The sequence below is a fragment of the Corvus kubaryi genome, unplaced genomic scaffold (assembly GCF_017639235.1).
Source record: "Corvus kubaryi isolate FWS band 111438036 unplaced genomic scaffold, C.kubaryi_AGA036_p1.0 68, whole genome shotgun sequence".
Taxonomy (NCBI): Eukaryota; Metazoa; Chordata; class Aves; order Passeriformes; family Corvidae; genus Corvus; species Corvus kubaryi.
Genome location: NW_024582056.1, coordinates 2,799,143 through 2,817,905, shown reverse-complemented (window position 1 = coordinate 2,817,905; position 18,763 = coordinate 2,799,143). Strand labels below are relative to the sequence as shown.

The window sequence follows — 18,763 nt, the reverse complement described above, 5'->3', positions numbered from 1 at the left end:
CTTTAAACTTGTCTGGTTATCCATTGTCCCAACTTTGGACAAGGGCTGTATTGACTGAATATACTGAATGTTAAAGTGTTTCCAGGGATGGGTCATCCACAACAATCTAAAGAATATATCAATAACAGGAATATTTGAGCATTTTGTCACTCCTGACCATAATTTCATATGTATATATATATACACTTATAGACAGTTGTGCACTGATCAAGACTGCATGATTTTTAGAAAGTCATACAGTATAATAGAATAGTAAGATATTGAGGTGTAAACCAATACAATTGGAGTCTTTTTTGGCCTTAAATATGTAAACAGACTTCCACGTTTTCAACACCAAGCAAGCAAAACCAGACTGCAGACATCCGGATTGAAATGTAGATTTTTTTTAAGCTGCTGGATATGTAGTTTCCAGAAATATTCAAAATGAGTTATTTATTATCCTTAAAAAATACTTGCTTTTACATGAATGCATTTCAAACCTAAAAAGTTATTATGCTGAGTGTCATGATTATTGATTCACAATGATCTCTACCACAAAGCTTCATTTTAAAATGATGTATTTTTCCTAAGATCCTGCTTTGCAAACTGGTAAACTAAATATTTTGTGGATACTGTACACACCTCACAAGAAGAAATTCATTAATTCCTCAATACTCATTTCAGAATTCCATTGTTATGTGGTGACACTTTAAATACCTTAAATTTTTATCTAAAACCGAATTTTCAGGTGAACAGTACTGGAAAGAAGGTAAGGTCATTGCTTGACTTAAAGTATCACTAAGGTCCTTTGCTACTGCTTATTTATTGACAAAGTTGACCAAGCCAAAAAAAAAAAAAAAAAAAGAAACAAAAAGAAAAACACAGACAAATTAATTTTAAGTATTATACTGTTTTTCTGTTCTGCTGACTGTATTGAAAATGTATATTGTCACACCAACTCAAGACTAGTCAGTGAAAGTATACTGTGGAGTTATCCATGCCATACCTTCATCAGTCTGAGTGCAATTCCCCTGCCCCATGTCTGCTCCGATAGGCACATGCCTAATTCCTGGTAAAATTCAGGAAGCAGATTCTCAAAGGTAGATATATCAAAGAAAAAGGTTTTAATCCAGACAGAACATAATAAGCACCAAGCCTTAAATCTGTGTTATGTAAAGGTAGCTTCCTAAGTGAAGCTATTGTTTCAAGAAGAGTGTCATGAAAACCAGTAGTTAGGAAAATATATTCAATGTATTTTTTTTCTTATTTGTCACTAATTTTGTATTTATTCAAATTTGCACTACGTACTCATATGGTTCTTTTAAATCTTATTTCAAAATACCATCCTTGGAAGGTCATAACTGTAAATTAGGGCAAAGACAAGGCAGTGGCTGGAATAGTTATCAACACTTCTTAATGACTTCCGGGGCACAGCAGAAACTGATAAGTGTAACTCCATTTGGAGGGGGCCTGAGATGGAGTTTGGGCTCTGCATAAACCACAGGCTGATTGTACCTGTCTGATTAAACATGAAGATCATGGCTTAGAGGGGAGCCAGGATAAGGCTCCCTGGGGCTTCAGATGAAAACTCCATGAAAGAGAAGTGGTGCCTAGAGAAATCAAAAAATAAGGCCCAAACCAAGCATAAAGCCCTGCAGACCAACAGTGTTGCTTCATGTTTAATTTAATAGCTGAATCTGAAAGCTTGTCAGATGAAGTGAGATTAAGAAGGAGACATTAGACAATGCAGGACTTATTTAGAAGGGGTTTTAAAAAAAATTCTTAATGCAAATATTAATTAAAAGAAAAACACAGCAGGCGATGCATAAGGGAAGAGTTAAACTACTATCAGTTTAACAGAAAGGATATTCAAAGCATTTGCATGTGGTTAAAGCAGATAAAATTCTGAATGTATTGATGCTAATTTTCTAATAACTTGATGAAAAAAGATTTGTGGGTCTAGAACTGAAGAATTCAATGATGACTGTTTCCGTTCTTTTCTGAAATCCATTTTTATCTAAGAAAGTACTCTGTACTTTGGAGTACAGCAGACATAATAAAACTGGTTGTTTTGCTAATTATCCTACAACTTCATCTGGAGTCAAACTTTGACAATGTTCTAGTTAATCATTTGAAAATAGGTTTTAAGATAGAGCTTGAGATTTCGCTATTATTTAAAATAAGTAAACAGGAGTGCTCTTTTTTTTTCAAATCGTTTTCACTCTTGATAAGTGCTGTCCTTTCTGTCTTGACCTCTCCAAATAGATAAGCCTTGCCATTATGTGAGTTTGTCCCTATCCAGAAGCTATTCTGTTCTGCATCAAACTGTTGGCATTGACTTGTTATGTGACCTCAAGTCACTGTTTCAGCAACTTTGTTGCAATTTTCTCCTCAGAAGAAATATTTTGTCATTGCCTGTCTCACCATAGGTGATGTTCATTTATTGTAAAATACTTTTATACGTTTCATTGAATGATACTTAAGGAAGTGGAAATTATTAATCTTAGAATCATGATTTTAGCATTTTACTTATCCTTTTTGATCCTCATCAAAGAGATCAACATAAATCCTTTCTTTATCCTAAAGATTTACATGAATATATACACACATATTTTCATAATTTTTAGGACCATAAAATGATTTTAAATTACAGGGGGTTTGTTTCTTTTACACACTATGAAGTTAGACCAGATTTAGCCACCTGAAATATGAAGAAAATTAATTGCAGTGTCTACAATAAGATGAAAACAGAATGGGTGATTCCTTTTCCCTCAGTACTTTTAAGGGACTAAAAAATTTCTTCTGCTATAGATTCATATTTTTCCCTTCATGCCTTTTTGTATGTGATTCTAAATTTTTCAGACGGAGTGTGTGGGAATCAAACCATGACCTCTTCCATTTAATAATTACTAGCCTTTATGGAGATGAATGCATTTACATGTTCTGTGAAACTCATCCCAAGACACTTCCGTGATTTATTTTGCTTTCTTGCAACAACCCTCCTTCCATTTGCTTCAGTGACAATGTATACAGAAATACTTGCTCCCATGCCAAATTCCTCTTTAAATTCATTTTCTTGTCCACACATAATTAATATAGGTTTAAAATTAAAGGCAAATATACACAGTTATTTCTTTTAGTCAGTTGTTTTACACAGCACATACAATCTTTTTTTCTTTTTTTTTTCTTAATTAATGTTTTAAAGGAATTTTAGTGTCACCATTTTAAATACAAATGTTGCAATGGTGGAGAGAAAAGGAAAGCAAATGCTTTCAATATTTTATTTTTAATTTCTTAATTTGTTCCTATCAGTCAGCTACCTGACCCAGTTGTATATGAACATTTAATGGTCTGTTACCTCCTGGTATTTGACAGTATTTATTCATCAGAAATGCTTATTAAAAAGAAAAATATGTTTACTTCCACAGTCCCTGTAAGACTGAACTATCAGAAGAGCACCATTTTTAAAGGTTGCATTAGTACTTGCAACATTTTTATCATTTTGATATATTAGTGTTTAATTCCACTTTAACTGCATAGAAGTTGTAAACCAGAACTTTTCTATAAGAACCAAATTTATTCTCAATATTTGGAAATGTAGTTTATTTCAGCTCTTAATCGGAAATACGTAGTAACGGCTAGAAATTCGAAAGGCAAAAATGGCTACAGGTGGTGACAAAAAGCACAAATTTTAAGTTAGGTATATTATTTTTATGAGTGCTTGAGTAGAAGTATAACAATATCCCACTTAGTATCTCTGTCTTTGTCATTGTTACGCATTAGGAAAAATTAAAGCAATTGATTTTGTCACAAATTCAAGCACTGTTCACCAAGTTGGTAACTAGTAAATATTTTGGTTCTGTATCTTCCTCCATTTCATCATGTACCCTGGTACACCATTCAGCCCAATACTTCATGGCTACTGTCATTATATTCCAGAGCTTTTGTTTTGTAATATTGTGTGGGAACACCTCATACACAGACATGTTCTGAGGGAAGCATCACTAGAGAAATGTTGTCAATTACAATTTATGGATGGAAAAAATGAAGTAAAATTTATATAAAACAAAAATATAATCAAATTTTATTAATAATTATTTCCACCATTACCAATTAGTTTTATGGCAGGAAAGGGGCTAAAAATTAATTTTTGTAGCTGAATCAACCATTCCAAAAACCTCTTTGAGATTCTGTTAAGAGTTTTATAACTAAAACAAGGGCGAATTGGTGCCATTTCTCCTTAGGGTCCTCCTATGAAAATGGAGAATACATAACAAACTTTCTCTTCAGTTAAAAAACTCTGTTAATATTATCACCCTGGTTGTCATTTCCTTGAACTCAAAATTTGACAAAACAGTTATAGTGGCTTCCATCTGAAATGGGCATACTTGTCTCTGAAATGTGAAGCTAGACAGGGATGAATTTGGAACTTCTGAAATGTTCATGGAGGCTGTAATGCTTTCTTATTATTTTTACTATATTCTGCTGTGTAGAAACAGAAAAGAGGCATTTCAGCAGTTTCTTGACCCTAGACTGATGTAAGCGTGAGCAGAAGTTAGCCCAGCATGTTTGTGCTGCTACAGCAGTATATACGGTTACATACGTGGTTGTGTATTTCCAAAAATTATGAGTACACAGGTTCCTCTTTTGATTGATACCCAGCATAGTGTTAAATTGGCCAATTACATGGACCAGACTAACATTGTTTTTCATTTTCCAGAAGACTGAAATGTGTGATGATTCCTGCAATAGACAAGATTTGATGTATCGGGCACATACAGGAAGAAAAGTCTTGCTGTTCTTGGCAGTTGCTTGTTGACAGCTTCCCTATTCGTTGTCAAGACGACTATTCATAACTCTCTCCTTGACAGACAAGTCATTGCACAACACCATCCTCTGATGCTGTCAAATTGACCTTTTTAGGGAGTCAAATTTTGTTTTGCTCTGATGAGTTTTGCACTCTATCACCAGGCTGGCAGGTACCACTAAACCACAACATAGTCAAGGCACTTACCCCCTCCAGTATTGCTCCCATAATGTAATCAAGGGAATAAATAAACACCACAATGAAAAATATCTCATGAAATACATTTTCCTCACCCTCCCACCTTTTCATGCACAATAAATGATTGCCTGATAATAGATAATGATAGGTCTGCAGATTGCCACTGGTCTAATCTTCTTTTCCCAGGCTTAAAGCTGCAAGGTCTAGAAATACCAGCCAATGAAGTTGTAACAAGATAGGACTATTCTATGCATTACAATTTCCTATTGTGCCAAGTTCCTGAGCCAGCCAGATCTTCAAGCCAGACCTTCTTAGGCCTTTTCGCATAAGGAGCTTGACAAGAACAAGAGACTTTTAAGCTCAGAAAAGCCATTGTTTATTAAAAAGAAAATTATATTTTAACTGGCAGCTGGAAGTTACCACTGCAGACAAAAGAGGACTCCATTCTCTGTGCCCACTATGTCTTTAAAACAGGTGGTTTTGCTTCAAGCCTTGTTTTTTTATTAGCTTGTCAACATTCTCAATCCCAGTGAACTCCACAGGGGAGGCCTCCATTGTGCAGACCCCCGACCTCCATTCCTGTTTTCTGGTCCCACCCCCCTGGTGCTCTGAGCACACTCAGGACATCTCCTTGGAAGCTGTGACTAAGCCAAGAGCAAGCATGGAGATGAACTGTAAACTAGACTCCACACCTTTACTGCTAGGTTGGGTGTTGGGTGAGCATAACTTTTTCCACACCTGGGAGAAGCATGGAGGGAGAGAGGGAAAAGGGAAAAGAATTGGAGAAATATTGCTGGTTTGCCTATGTTGAATTGTCTTGCATTGACTTTGGCTTTAAAAGTAGGTTAGTAATTTTTTAGATGCCTGCATTTTTGCTATGGATGAAGTTTTCAGTTAGTGTTGCTAAATTTTCAAAAATTATGTCGTGAACTCCCCTTTTTCCATTAAATATCTATAAAGGCACATATTTGGTAGCTTCCTGTTTTGTTCTTTTAAAATTGAAAATCATTGCATACTAGATGTTCTGTCACAAAAGAGGAGAGGGAAGGAGGGACAAGGAAATGGAAAAAAAAAAAGGGAAAGGAGAAAGGGAAAAAATTACGATAAAAGGTTTGAGGACTTCCTCATTTCTTATGTTTCTGGCTTTATTTTTTGGTTCAGGTTTTTTTTGGTTTGTTTGTTTGTTTAATTTTTTCCCCCAAAACCAGTTTAGCAGTTGAACTTGGAAAACTCACACAGAATCCTTGAGAACAGGACAGAGGGGGCCCTAAAGTGGTATACAGCCTCCATCCTCCAGGTAGGATCAGTGTCAACTTTCTGGCATGTGTTTTTTTTTTAGTTTGGCATGAAAACCTCCAGTATCAATATAATCCTGTCTCTCTGAGCATTCTTTACCTAGTACTTAACTGTATTGACTGTATTTACCATCAAATTTTTTTTCCTGCTGATGACTGTAAATCAACCTTATGAAAATATGAACCCAACTTCTTGTCCTGAACATGACAAGAACTTCAGATTGTTTTATTAGCAGTCTTTTATGTAGCTGAAGACACAGAAGCTGACAGATCTCATGACAGCTGCTCTATCTGTACCAAACAATGCCAACTCACCCTTGTTATTCATGTCTTTGAAGCTTCTGATCATTCCAGTTGTTTTCAAAAATAAATCTTTTTTTATGTGAAATATGATGTTCAAATTTGACAGCAAAATTCTAGCTTAGGCCCATTATTGCAATGTAACATTCAAGATACTTCATGTTTAAACTGTTTATACTTGGGTTATGCGTGATGTGATTAGATCTCGTCACTATTTTTGAAACTTCAGTCGAAAATGTATTTAGGTTGTCAGAAATCACTGCTCTCCTTCCTCCAAAAAAAAAAGAGTCCCTTGTGTTTGGCAGATGTAACAGTTGTCTTTCATCATTTTCTTCCCTGGCCCTCCAGCCTCCTTTTTAAAATAGCAAAATTTATGGAAGATTTTGCTTTTTTTTATTTTTTGACAAAAGTATATTTTACTTCCACCAATTTTTCAATAAGGCTTATGTTGGAAGCCTTCAGAATACAAATTATTTTTAAACAAGTAAAATTAAGGCTCCTTATTGGTCTTTGCAATTAAGTTATTAATGTACCTAAGACAGAGTCTTGTTGTGGACTTTTTTAACACTTTTTTTTCTGTTTGCCCATTTCAATTTTAGCTTTATTTCGGTGATTCGTCTGCTTAGGGATATGGCTGCTTGAAGCTAGATCAAATGTTTATTGAAAAAATGTGCTAACTGAAGAATGCAGTGTAAGTGGAGATGGTTTATTAATTTATGAATCAAAGAGGTTTTCTCTTTTGTATTTTTTAAAATATTGGTCAGACTCTTTTTCTTATTCCTTTGGTACTTACTGTCTTTATTTTTCTTTCCATTTTTGCTTTGATACATCATTATTTCCTTGTATTTATTTAAATACAAGGAAAGCTAGAGGTCTGAGAAAGGAAAGACAAATGGAGACCCTACTAATTTTTCTTCTTTTATTTAATCTTAATATATTAGTTATACTTCAGGAACAGAAATTCTAATGAAAATATATTATTAGATCTTCTTCAAAGAAGAATTTGATTTATAAGATGGCTTTGGGATACTGTGCACACTTGAAATTCTGAAAGGATAGTGCACCTCCCATCCTTATAGGTCACTCTTAAACTGACTCTGTAGAGGGGAAATAGCAAATGCTGTAAAGAAATCTTATGGAAAAATTACATAAATTGATTAAGGTCACAAGTAAAAAAGTAAGTTCTCTGTCACACTCCAAACACAAGATTAAGATAAAAATTCAACACACAAAGAAAATAGTATCAGGTAATTATTAAAAACTACAGTGGAAGAGAACATTATGCTTCAGGATGGAGCATCTAAGGTTACTGCCGATTTGGGCACTGCGGTGTTGCCAAGAGCCAGCTTGTTTGGGTCACCTCTGGGGGCCATAAGCTTCTTCCTTCCAAACTGCTCAGAGCAGAGACTGAGTACGGCCAAGGCCTCAGCAACATGTTGAGAGGACATGAATGAATGAGTGTAGGACTAATGAAGGAAGGGCTTTTTAATATACTGCTTTGCATATGAAGAGGGAGCCTACTCTGGACTGGTAGGTGTACCAAAGACAGACAGCAAAGTAATGTGAAATAATATTTTCAGCCATTAGTACTTTTACAGTGTATATTTACAAGAGAATACTATCCAATTCCATTAAATAATAAGAAAAAACTCCAAAACCGTTCAGTACAAAGCGGCAATTGATTGAAATTTTATATAAATAACCTAGTCTGGTGAGGTTGGCAATTGTTACATTAAGTTCTTCTGGTTTTGTCTGTCTTTTTTCTTATAAGATGCACTGCTACAGCACACAACCTTCCTTGTGGAAGTCTGAATATTTATAAATGCAGATTACAAGAAATAAATGGTTGCATATGTTGTACTCTGCCCTTCCAAAAACCAAACCAAACCAAACACTCTCCCCCCAAAAAAACTAGCTTCTTATTATTTTTCTTTTCACTTTATATTTCTTGTTAAGACACACAAGCAAATGTCATGAAACAAATTTCTTGCTTAACTGGTGGTAGAAAAGAGATATTTCTTCAGTTTGCATCCAATTGAAATGCCCCTTATGACATGCAGAACCTAGTTCATTTATTTTTATGGAAGTTATTAAACAGGATGTTATTCATTAACAGCTAATTTTGAACAGTGACATTTATTTTGTGTTTGATTTTGTATTTCCCCCCTTATTATGAGAAAGAAAAGTTGCAGGTGGTGTGAAAAAAAGCTTTTATTGTTTGTTCTTTCTTTTTAAAATTCTGGGGTGCGGCAGGTGTTTGGTTGTAAAGTTTTGTATGTCTGACATATATGGCATGGTACTTCACACATTATCTGCCCATCAAGATTAGCAGACTTTGATTAGCAAAATGCCTGTTTGATATAGGGAGAGGAGAGCTTCCATGTAAAAAATGTAATTGAGTGACTTAAAGGAGGAAAAATATCATCTCTTGAAATCACTTCAATATACTGCTACAAAACATAAAGGACCATGTTTTCCAAAATGGCTAATGATTTTGATCAGGTCTATTTCTTCTTGTCTAGGGAAATTTCATAAGGACTGGAGTTAATGGTATTTGGCATTTTGCACAAGTGATGTCCATTCAATGAGTATCAGGTAAGTCATTTAAAAATGGAGACACATAAAATCAATATTATCTTCGGAAAAGAAAACTAATTCTCCCTCAAGGGCTACATGGTTAGAGCCTTCAGTGCAATTAATGAATGCTGTCCTCATCAACATTTTAATACTTCCTGAATTGCTAGTCCTTTTTTTTTAGGTTATTATCTCTTTGGATTGTTTGTTAGGAAGTGAGTACATTTTGTACACTTTTCTCATAGACAGTCAGTGTTTTAATTTTCATATCTCAGGCTCTGCAAGGGGCTTAAAGTCAGTATCAGCTAAGGGGCTGGATCTATGGCCCCTCCCTAATGAAAGAAAAGGAGATCCCAGATATGACATACAGTGAGGTGTTTATTTTCCCAACAGCTTATTTCACACAAAAAAAAAAACCAAAAAACCACAACAGTTTTTTTTCTTCCTTTAAAAAGAGATTTATATCATAAATTTAACTCTTAATATATATTATAATCCACTTTTCCCATTAATTCTTAGTAGGCAGAATCAGGTTTTACAGTTCCTCTCACTACATCTTCTGAAAATTCCTCACATTAGTGATCTGATTGAGATATTCAACAGTCTCACTAAGCGACAGGCATTTTGAAAGAATATGGCCATTTTTATTTTCTAGAATTTATTTTTTCTTCTTGGCTAATTTTTTAAACAGGACTCTATTACTGCTTACCTTACATATGTCTGACTGAATATTTCACTTGTAAACTCTCCAGAACAATGTTTATCTCCCTATGCATTTTATAAATGACATGTGGCAAGATGGATCTGCTGGTTGGTCTAAGAATTTCCTGAATATAATTTAGAAGGATAAGAAATTGAAGGATACCATAAGCAGTTTCTGCATTTTTACAAGCATGAGTAGTAGGACCTAAAAAATTTAGAGACTCCCTATGCACTTATCTTTTACATTCACCTGTATTTGAGACAGATGAATCCTCTGAGATGGCAGCAGGAAAGAAAGATATGAGGTGGACATACTGTAAGTTGTCTGAATTTACCTTGACTCCCATCACATTCACAAAGCAATTGTTCTGCATATATCACCCGTCCTTGAAGGGTGGCTGCCAACAATCCAGCTATAAAAATTACTATTTAAGATGATAGCACCTCAGATATGAGGGAGAAACTCCACTCCAGAGACCCTTGAAACTTAGTAGAGCCTGAGCACAAGGAGTCTTCTCATAGGGGCCAGACTGCCAGACAAGATTTGGACGGTCCAGTGGTCAAAGCAAGTGTCCAGTTGCCCTGATGCTGATCTGAACTGGATTGGGGTCTTAGCAGTGAGAATGAGAGGTGTGGGGATGTCACAGAATATCTCTCCATCCTGTGTACCCATCCTTCTTAGTAAACAAATTTTATCTCATTATGTCATACCGAATGATTCTTCCCCACTGCCAATAGCAGAATGCACTCATAACAAAATAAAATATCTATAAATTAACATTAGTAACAAAACACAATCAGTGACCACACAGATAAAAATTTTATGAGAATTGAAATAGGGTGTGAAAATGAAGATTTTAATATTATGACTATTATCCCCTAGAAGTTTATTTTCTGATAAAGTTTCTTAATTCAGTTTATTTAAATTTTAATACTACATTTGTTATTCTACCCCAGTAGCCCTTCTGCATGTGCGTATCAATATTAAAGAGGGGATAGATAGGAATGCTTGCTATGAACTAGTCCCCATGGGTTGGAATAAAAGTGCTCTTACTTCACACATACCAGTTTGCTAATTACCATCCCTTTGAGGAGGAGAATAATAAACCTGCGATTTAAGCCTTCCTCAGAACAATGTTGTTCAATGAAGTCATTGGGGTGTTTTTTCTTTCTTTAAAAAAAATTCCTTCTTTGACTTCTTGTTGTAGCATCTCCCTCTTGGTGCTGTATGTCACATGTACTTAGGATAATTTGAACTAACTCAAAATGAATTTATCACAGTTTTATACCACTGAGGACAGAACTGTGATCATTTCATCATGTTATAAAATTAAAAAACAACATGGAGTTCATCAGTTCAATGCAACTCCTCTTTGGAACACAGGATAATATTCGGGGTGATTTACATCTGTTTAGAGAATCTCTGTTTAGTGATGCTGACCTCTCTCAGGAGTCTTTCTGTAATATTTTGCAGTGAAGTGTAAAAAATATCAATATGTAATTGTAAAATGTTGTAAGAAGTGAAACATCTCAGATCCAACTGCTCTACAGCCAATTGAGTTTTCTTCCTGGACTTAAGTTCATGGTAATAAGGTCCAATAGCTTTTAGTTAGTTTGGAATAAGTAAGATGCAAATTTACCTTACTCTGGTAAGTTTGCATCTGTTGCAACAAAGCATGTAAGCATTCCATGAGTGAAACAGGGATGGTGGTGATGGTCTTGACGTAAGCTTAATTTATCTGAGTCTTAAAGTGGTTTGAAGTCTTTCATCTATATTCAATGGGACTGATATTGGAAGCAGCTCTTATGTTCAATATTTATTTCTCCTCTATGACAGATTTATATTTAAAAAAAAATTAGTCTATTTCTGTGAGTCTAGGTAGAAATTACAGCTACGGAGTTTGAATTTTTGTGTACCTTTTTCTTTGTTTTCTTGGCAAGCCTACTCAATATTAAATAATACTTGTAAACAAGTTGTTTTTAGAAATATCTCTATGTGATTAATTCACCCTTTATTGAAGACCTTTTTGCCTACAATAAACCTTCCTATTTTACACACTGATAAACAGATTTAGCAATAGGATTATTTGCCTTCGTCTTACTTCTCCTACTTCAAGTCAGAATTTATGTCACAGAAAACAACTGTACAGGTGCTGGTATGAACAAGGTTAGAATCAAGTTCATAGTTACCAGAGTTGACTTCTTTGACATTTGTTCCTTAATAGAGAGAGATGATTTTTGTGTTTTCCGATGATCATGTCTGCCATGACCAGAGATATTAACTGATGTTCAAAAATATCTTGGAACTTTTATATACAAATGTCCAAATCAGTTTAGTAGCTAGGCACCTGAAAATGAGACAGCTACCTGACAATAAGAGCTAGTGACAACATGGTGGATGAATGACAGAAACTGGAAAGGGCATTTATTCATTTAAGCCGTTAAGATCAACATTTCCTTAATTGTAAGTCATTCTGGGTGTATTCTAGATCTCTGATATTCTAGATCTTGATAAAAATTACTAGACTATAAATCAGATCTGTGGATGGTGAGACACCAAAGAGCTAAATATCTAGAAATCTCTGAGTTGCATGTTATCAGAGAAGGTAGAACTGAAGACAACTGGAATTCAGAGGTGCCATTGTCGACAACATCTGATGTAGATAGATCTCAAAGAATGCAAAGCCCTTCAAGTCATCAAGTAAAATTTTCGGTTTATTTCATAAATGAAAAAACTCAGATTTTTTTCCCTCAAATACTACGCCCCTATTTGGAATCATGGATAGACAGCAATTTTATTGTCAATAGAATTGTATATTTCACTTGAGGAAGTACACAGCCCAGTATACTGGTGAATACCACAAGGTAGACGAATGAAATCATAACTTTTCTATCCTCTTATCTAATATTTATGTTTAACTGTTCAAAAAGTGATAAAACTTGCATGGGCATATGTAATAAGAAATTAGAACATTTTAGTCTGAACAGTTTCCTTCTTTTTTTCACTGAACTGCTTCATTTCTCACACAGCTTTGAACAATCATGGAATCTCAGGTGGTCTGTGGTGTGCTTTGACTTAATGAGAAATTGGGACCACTGCCGCACAGAAAGCAAAACAACTGTGTAGAAGGTGTGAAAATAGCAAGGGTGTTAGATGCATCACCTTTAAAGAATCCTTGAAACACAAGGCTTACCTTGCCCACGTATTGAGTGTCTGGACCTGTGTACTCCTCCAGCAAGAAAAATTGATTCCACATCCAACCACGCTTGGTGCGGTGCAGTGTTTTTCCATCATTCTCTGACAATCCTGTTATCCTTTCACTGTGTGAGTGCTTGTTAGTCCTTTTCTGGGATGGCGTCATATGAATCACATAAAACACAGAGCTCCAAAGCAAAACTGTCAGAAAGGAGTGAATCCTCATAATTTCCACAGATGCTGTTAGCCTCCACTCCTCTAATAATTCACCAGAAAAAAAATTTTCAAATGTTGTATTCCTCTTGTAAGAACCTAAGGGACAGAGGAAAGTGTTTGTGTAAGTTGAAATAACTTTCTTCCCTAAGGAAACAGGAGCACAGTCTAGTGATCACAACAATAACCCATGGGAATGACAAATAACCATGAAAATTACTCAGAGAGTTTTGAGTCAAGTTCTTTAACATCTTTTTTCATCTTATATTAGTTCACTCACACCGTATATAGACATTAAGTTAAAACACAAGATAGTAAAATACTTTATCTGAAAGCTTTAGCTACCAGCAGCATCCTGACAAAAGGAAACAGCCCAAATAGGAAACCTTCCAACCTAATCCCTTCCAGCTCAGCCTGGTGCTATCCTTCCTTAGTATCTGTTCAGAATTGTCTGCAATTCTGAATTTTCTGTTACCTTGTGATTAATACATCTCATTCTTCCCCTTTGCTAGCCCCAAATTGTCCAGAGGATCTTCTTTTATTTCTGCAGAAAGGAAGTCATAAAATGGAATTTGTAAAATATTATTGATGCCTTCCACAGATTCTTGAAACAACAACAAAAAGTACTTGTTAGACAACTGTGGGTTCATAGGAATCCTGCTGAGGTTAACAAAATTCTGCATTTGGAAAATAATTCTCCATTTGGAAAGTATTTCATATTTCCCTGAATCATGGCTGAATGAATGGTAATTTTCATGATATAGAACCTTATTGTAATTAGTATTTTTCTGAAAACTACTCCAATGTTTTCTGTGGAGATTTGTAAGCAATATTTAATCAAACCAAATCAATCTCATACTCTTTATCTGGCAGTATAAATGAAGTGCCTGATGTCCCAGTCTTTTCTATAAATTTTTTCATGTTAAGTCTGTTTTGTCTTTAGGATATCTTTTGCTGAGCTGTCATTGTATATTACAGAAATCATAGGAAAATAATTCAGCAGCAGAAGTATATTTTCTTTGAGAATCCTGGTCCATTAACAGTGATAGTAGCATGAGGCCATAACATTCAGAAATTTTGAAATTAAAAAACCCATGCAAAATTATCCCCCTTTCTTCTGCAACCCATCATTACCAACAGCTATTTTCACTCTGTTGTTTATTTGTTTGGGGTTTTTATAGGAGAGGGGAAGGGAGTCTTTTCTGTACAAAAAGTTCATTTTGGAAATAAGATGCTTTTTGTGAAAATTATTTGTCAGTTGAGAACCAAAACTGTTTAATGGAAAACATTCAGTGAATTGTGCTCTAAAGGCCTTAATGATTAAATTACTGGAATTGTGCCCTTGTGTGAAATTGTCTTAAAATGATGATATTCTGTATGGACTCAGGGTCTTAACTAGCAATTGTGAAGGAGGATCAAAGTCTTAGCATTTTAGTAACTTCAAACAGAGTTTTAGCTGAGCAAGAAGTGAAGGCTTGGAATATTTATCACTTTCTAAGATCATGTTCAAAAACAAGAAGAAAACCTAATAGGTGTCATATTTATGCAGAAGATCGTGTATATAGCGCAGGAAAACTTGTTTTCTTTTGTTTTCTATTTTAAGTGAAGAGTCAAAGCACAAGTAAATTAACTCAATTTGCATAAAATCATGAATGTACATAGATCTTAGCAGAAATTCATGAATGCGTTTTCTTTGAATTCTGGTTTTCTCTGTTGTAATGCTCAGTATGTTCCTGTTGCACGCAGAGGGGCAAAGTGCAACTCTCTTGTGGTTAATTTAATACCAGTAAATTTTGACATTAACTGGAAAACATGTTTCGTACATGATGATCGTGCCTTGTGATTGAAATTTACTGGATACAGATCAAAAGAGAAAAAAAACCCCAACAGTCAGCCAATCTTCTATCCATGTTTAAGTTTGATGAGTCAAATTCCCTGTATAATATTAGACTGAAGTAGATTTTAATCACTGAATGATTTTAATCACTATTTATTAATGTAGAGCATAAGACATCATTGTTTGTGCTTCAAATCCATCCCACTGCATCACCTGAGGTGGATTGAAGGGCCTCTTCATTCTTTGTAAATTAGATCCTGCTTAAGGTATTTCAGAATGAAAGCAGGCAGCAACAGGAACCTTTGAAAATACTGTATTCAGAAGTCAGATAATCAACTTTTTCCAGTGACTCTTATCAAGTCTCTTATCTCTTCTGGAGATATTCTTGCTTGATGTGTCCTCAAATAGTTCTCTTTCACAGCGGCATTTGGACTGTAGTTCAAGAATTCCTCTTCTGCACATTCTGAAGGATAACATTCAAATGTTCTTATAAATCAAATATTGGATTTGATTACTTTTGGTTTGATATGAACTATGTGTTGTTATGTATCTATTCTCATAAATATTGTGGTTTTATATATTTATGGTTGTGACTGATTTATTTCTCTAATTTCTTGGACCATGCCATCTTTTCTCCATTAAAACATAACAAACCATAAAGGGGAAAAAACCTCCTGAAAATGACATGCAAATTTGGCAAAATTTTAATACATAGTGAATCTATAAACTATTAAAAATGCTAAAAATATATTTTCCAAAACTTCTAAGCCTTGAAAGACTGCTGTGAAAAAGTAGTTATACAAAACTACCAAACAGTTTAAATTTTCTCTCAAAAATGTCCTTATTTCAAAACTTAGACAAACCTGACAGTCAGATGATTTAGTCTGCTTTGATTTTACTCTTTTTTTTTTTTAAAGAGAGAAGGATGGGTGACATCAATATATTTTCATTTGGCATTTTAGAGATGTATGATTGCATGTTCAGTTTGGTGATAATTTAAAATGTAAACAAAATTTCAAGTGCTTCACTTTTGTTATTTCAAAACCGCACATTTTTAATTTCCTGAAATTGCCTTCATTCCTTTCTGTCCAAACACTATTTGCCATACTCATTTAAATGCAGGAGATGTTTATACTACTCTTTTGTTTGTACTCAGAGAAATACTTCAAGGTGGTCATTGGCTTATGCATCTTGTCTCATTGTCAACTGTTCAAGCAGGTCAGGAGTTGCTCTTGGTAGACTCAGAAGGTGGAGTTTAATACTGAAACAAAGGATTGTGGTATAGTCTGGAAAAGTAAGACAAACTTTTCCAATTCAAAGGAACCCAGTGCTTCGTGCACACATGTTCTCAACCTGCTAGAAGAAATTATCTCTGTGCAAACAGCAATTTTGCACAGAGGTTTTTTTCTCGAAGGATTCTAGGTTCCCACATTTCGTCCCGGCCAGGGCAGAAGTTGAACTGAGATTGCTTTACACGTTTGGTTTTCTGTGTAGCGCTGCCCTCTACTGATTTCCTTGATAATTAGCAGGACGTTACAACGGAGGGGAAAGGTGGAATCCTTAATGTCAAGAAGAATGAGGAAAAAACAAAAACAAAGAATGAAGTTACAGCCCATTTTTTTCTTGCTTTTTCATTTTTAAAATAATTGGACCTTTCAGGTGTAAAAAGAGACTTATTAGTCTGGGTCAGTGTGTCTTCTGAACATTGTGATAAACATCTAACTTGATTTCTTCTAAGAGGAGCAAAGATTTTTCATCTGAAAACAAAGAGAACAATTTCTTTTTCCAAGCAACCAATCAATATTCTATATGCAATCTCTCCTCGCTTCATTTCTGCTCCCATCATTTAATCAGTAAAATGTCAACTTCTTGTTCTTGTCAAACTACAGAAAATGGTTTTCTTTCTAGTTATCTTGGAAAACGTCTCTTAAGATTGGGCATTCATGTGTTAAATATTTTAATGCCAAATATTTTCGAGAAACTGATTTTCTTCCCCATTTTGCAAATCAGTGAATCTGAGTGGAGGTAATAAGTATTTTTTCATTTGTGTGGTTTGAGAGATATGTAGTGGTAGCCTAGAACCATTTCAGTCTCTCCTTGCAGTAAGGACTTTGATATCAGAATCCTAAAACAGTTCCAGGTAAATGAATTATCTCTGTATGAAAAACATTATTCTCCTGAGCACAGTAACAACTGTAAAAAATTTATCGCTCAAAGTCCTTTTGAATGCAAAATATTCTATTTAGATTCTTCAGGTGTAGTGTGAAATAAGCCTTGCTGGGATCAATAGCAAGGATTTGTTACTGATGATGCCAATTTAAATGTTTCTATAGCAATCACCATGGCAATGTTTTTAATTAGTGCAGCACAGTCACCCATAAGCATGACATGAAGAAAAGCTAACCTTCGGCAACTTGATAATGTATCCCACATTAGTTTGTTTCGTTTGTTAACAGTGAAGCAAAATTTGTGTTCTAAAAGAATCGGATCGGGTGCTAAAGTAGCTAAAAATAGCAGAGTTAACTGCAGCAGCAGTGCTCTGTATTGCACTCCAATCTCTAAGTAAGAAAGATGTAACTAATGTTCAGGATGATCTAAACAATCTGTAAAACTAAGTACGTATTTTAACAGGATATAGAAAATATAAATCTTGTGTAACCTGCACGCATGGAAGCAGTCTCATTGGCTTTGTCAGCCTTTTTTTTTGGAAAACAAAACATCTGAATGCATCTTTAATCTACCTAGACTGAGCACTAAGAATGGTGAAGCTGTAGCAACAAAAGGCTGTGCTATAAACAGCACACTGCCACCAGTAGTACCAAGATTTAGGAAGAGGCTGGATCTGTGCCACTGCAGTCTCACTTTTATTACTTCCCCAACTAATTAAAGATATCCCAGGTATGCATACACATGCTTCCCTCTGACTGCAGCACTCAAATATTCTCTGAGTGCAGGCATAGTGCAGACATGAATATGGACTCTGGATGTAAGACTTTCTAAAAACAGCATTCTTTTTTAGCATTCTTCTGCCTGAAAGTTGGGGTTCTTTTCTTCCCTCTCCTATCCATGGATAAAGATGGGGTTGGGAATAAGGATGAAAAGATTAAAAGGAAACAACCAATGTGCATACGGACTAAACTTGAGGTAATCAAGAAAGGTGTTTTCATTTATTTCTAGGAGAGCCAAAGTAGCTTTTGAGGGATTCCCAAAGCTCAAGGGACAGGGTTTTTTGACTGATGAGCACCCATTCTTTGAGTACAAACTCAGATCCTCTTCAGGCACAGAAACATGGGCCACACTAATAAAGTAACATTTTCCCACTCAGCAGCTCCCACTGCAAACCTTTCAGAACAGATTTTCAGAGCTGCTTTTTGCCTATTGGGTTGCTGATCTGTTCAGCAATACATGCAGTAAAGATAAGCTCATTTGAAAATTTTGCCAGAAATCAGCTGAAGGCAATTCTTAATTTCTGGGACACCAGTGCAGGTTCCCTTAGCTACATGTCTCCAGGAGTCATACTAATAAAAATAAATTTATAGGGAATTTGAAATAATAGCAATTTCTATTGGAATGTCTGTTGAGTTAATGTCTTTAGGCAAATGAATCTATGGTTTGTAGGCGTATTAGAAGAAACATTTCTCTTGCTGTGACAAGAGAGAGTT

At 35.1% G+C, this 18,763-nt stretch overlaps 1 protein-coding gene across 4 annotated transcripts in view; it reads right to left on the bottom strand.

The window, feature by feature from the left end:
- Positions 1-18,763, bottom strand: part of LOC121674397 (cadherin-9) — a 98,231-nt gene that overhangs the window by 56,002 nt on the left and 23,466 nt on the right. For 2 of the 4 annotated variants that reach the window (XM_042048724.1, XM_042048722.1), the window contains one exon: positions 13,050-13,363. In XM_042048724.1, coding sequence (XP_041904658.1) covers positions 13,050-13,277 — 228 coding nt within the window. In that variant the 5' untranslated portion in view covers positions 13,278-13,363. Of the gene's footprint in view, positions 1-13,049; positions 13,364-13,739; positions 13,809-18,763 lie in introns of those variants that run through there. The other 2 variants (XM_042048723.1, XM_042048726.1) reach the window with 2 other exon arrangements.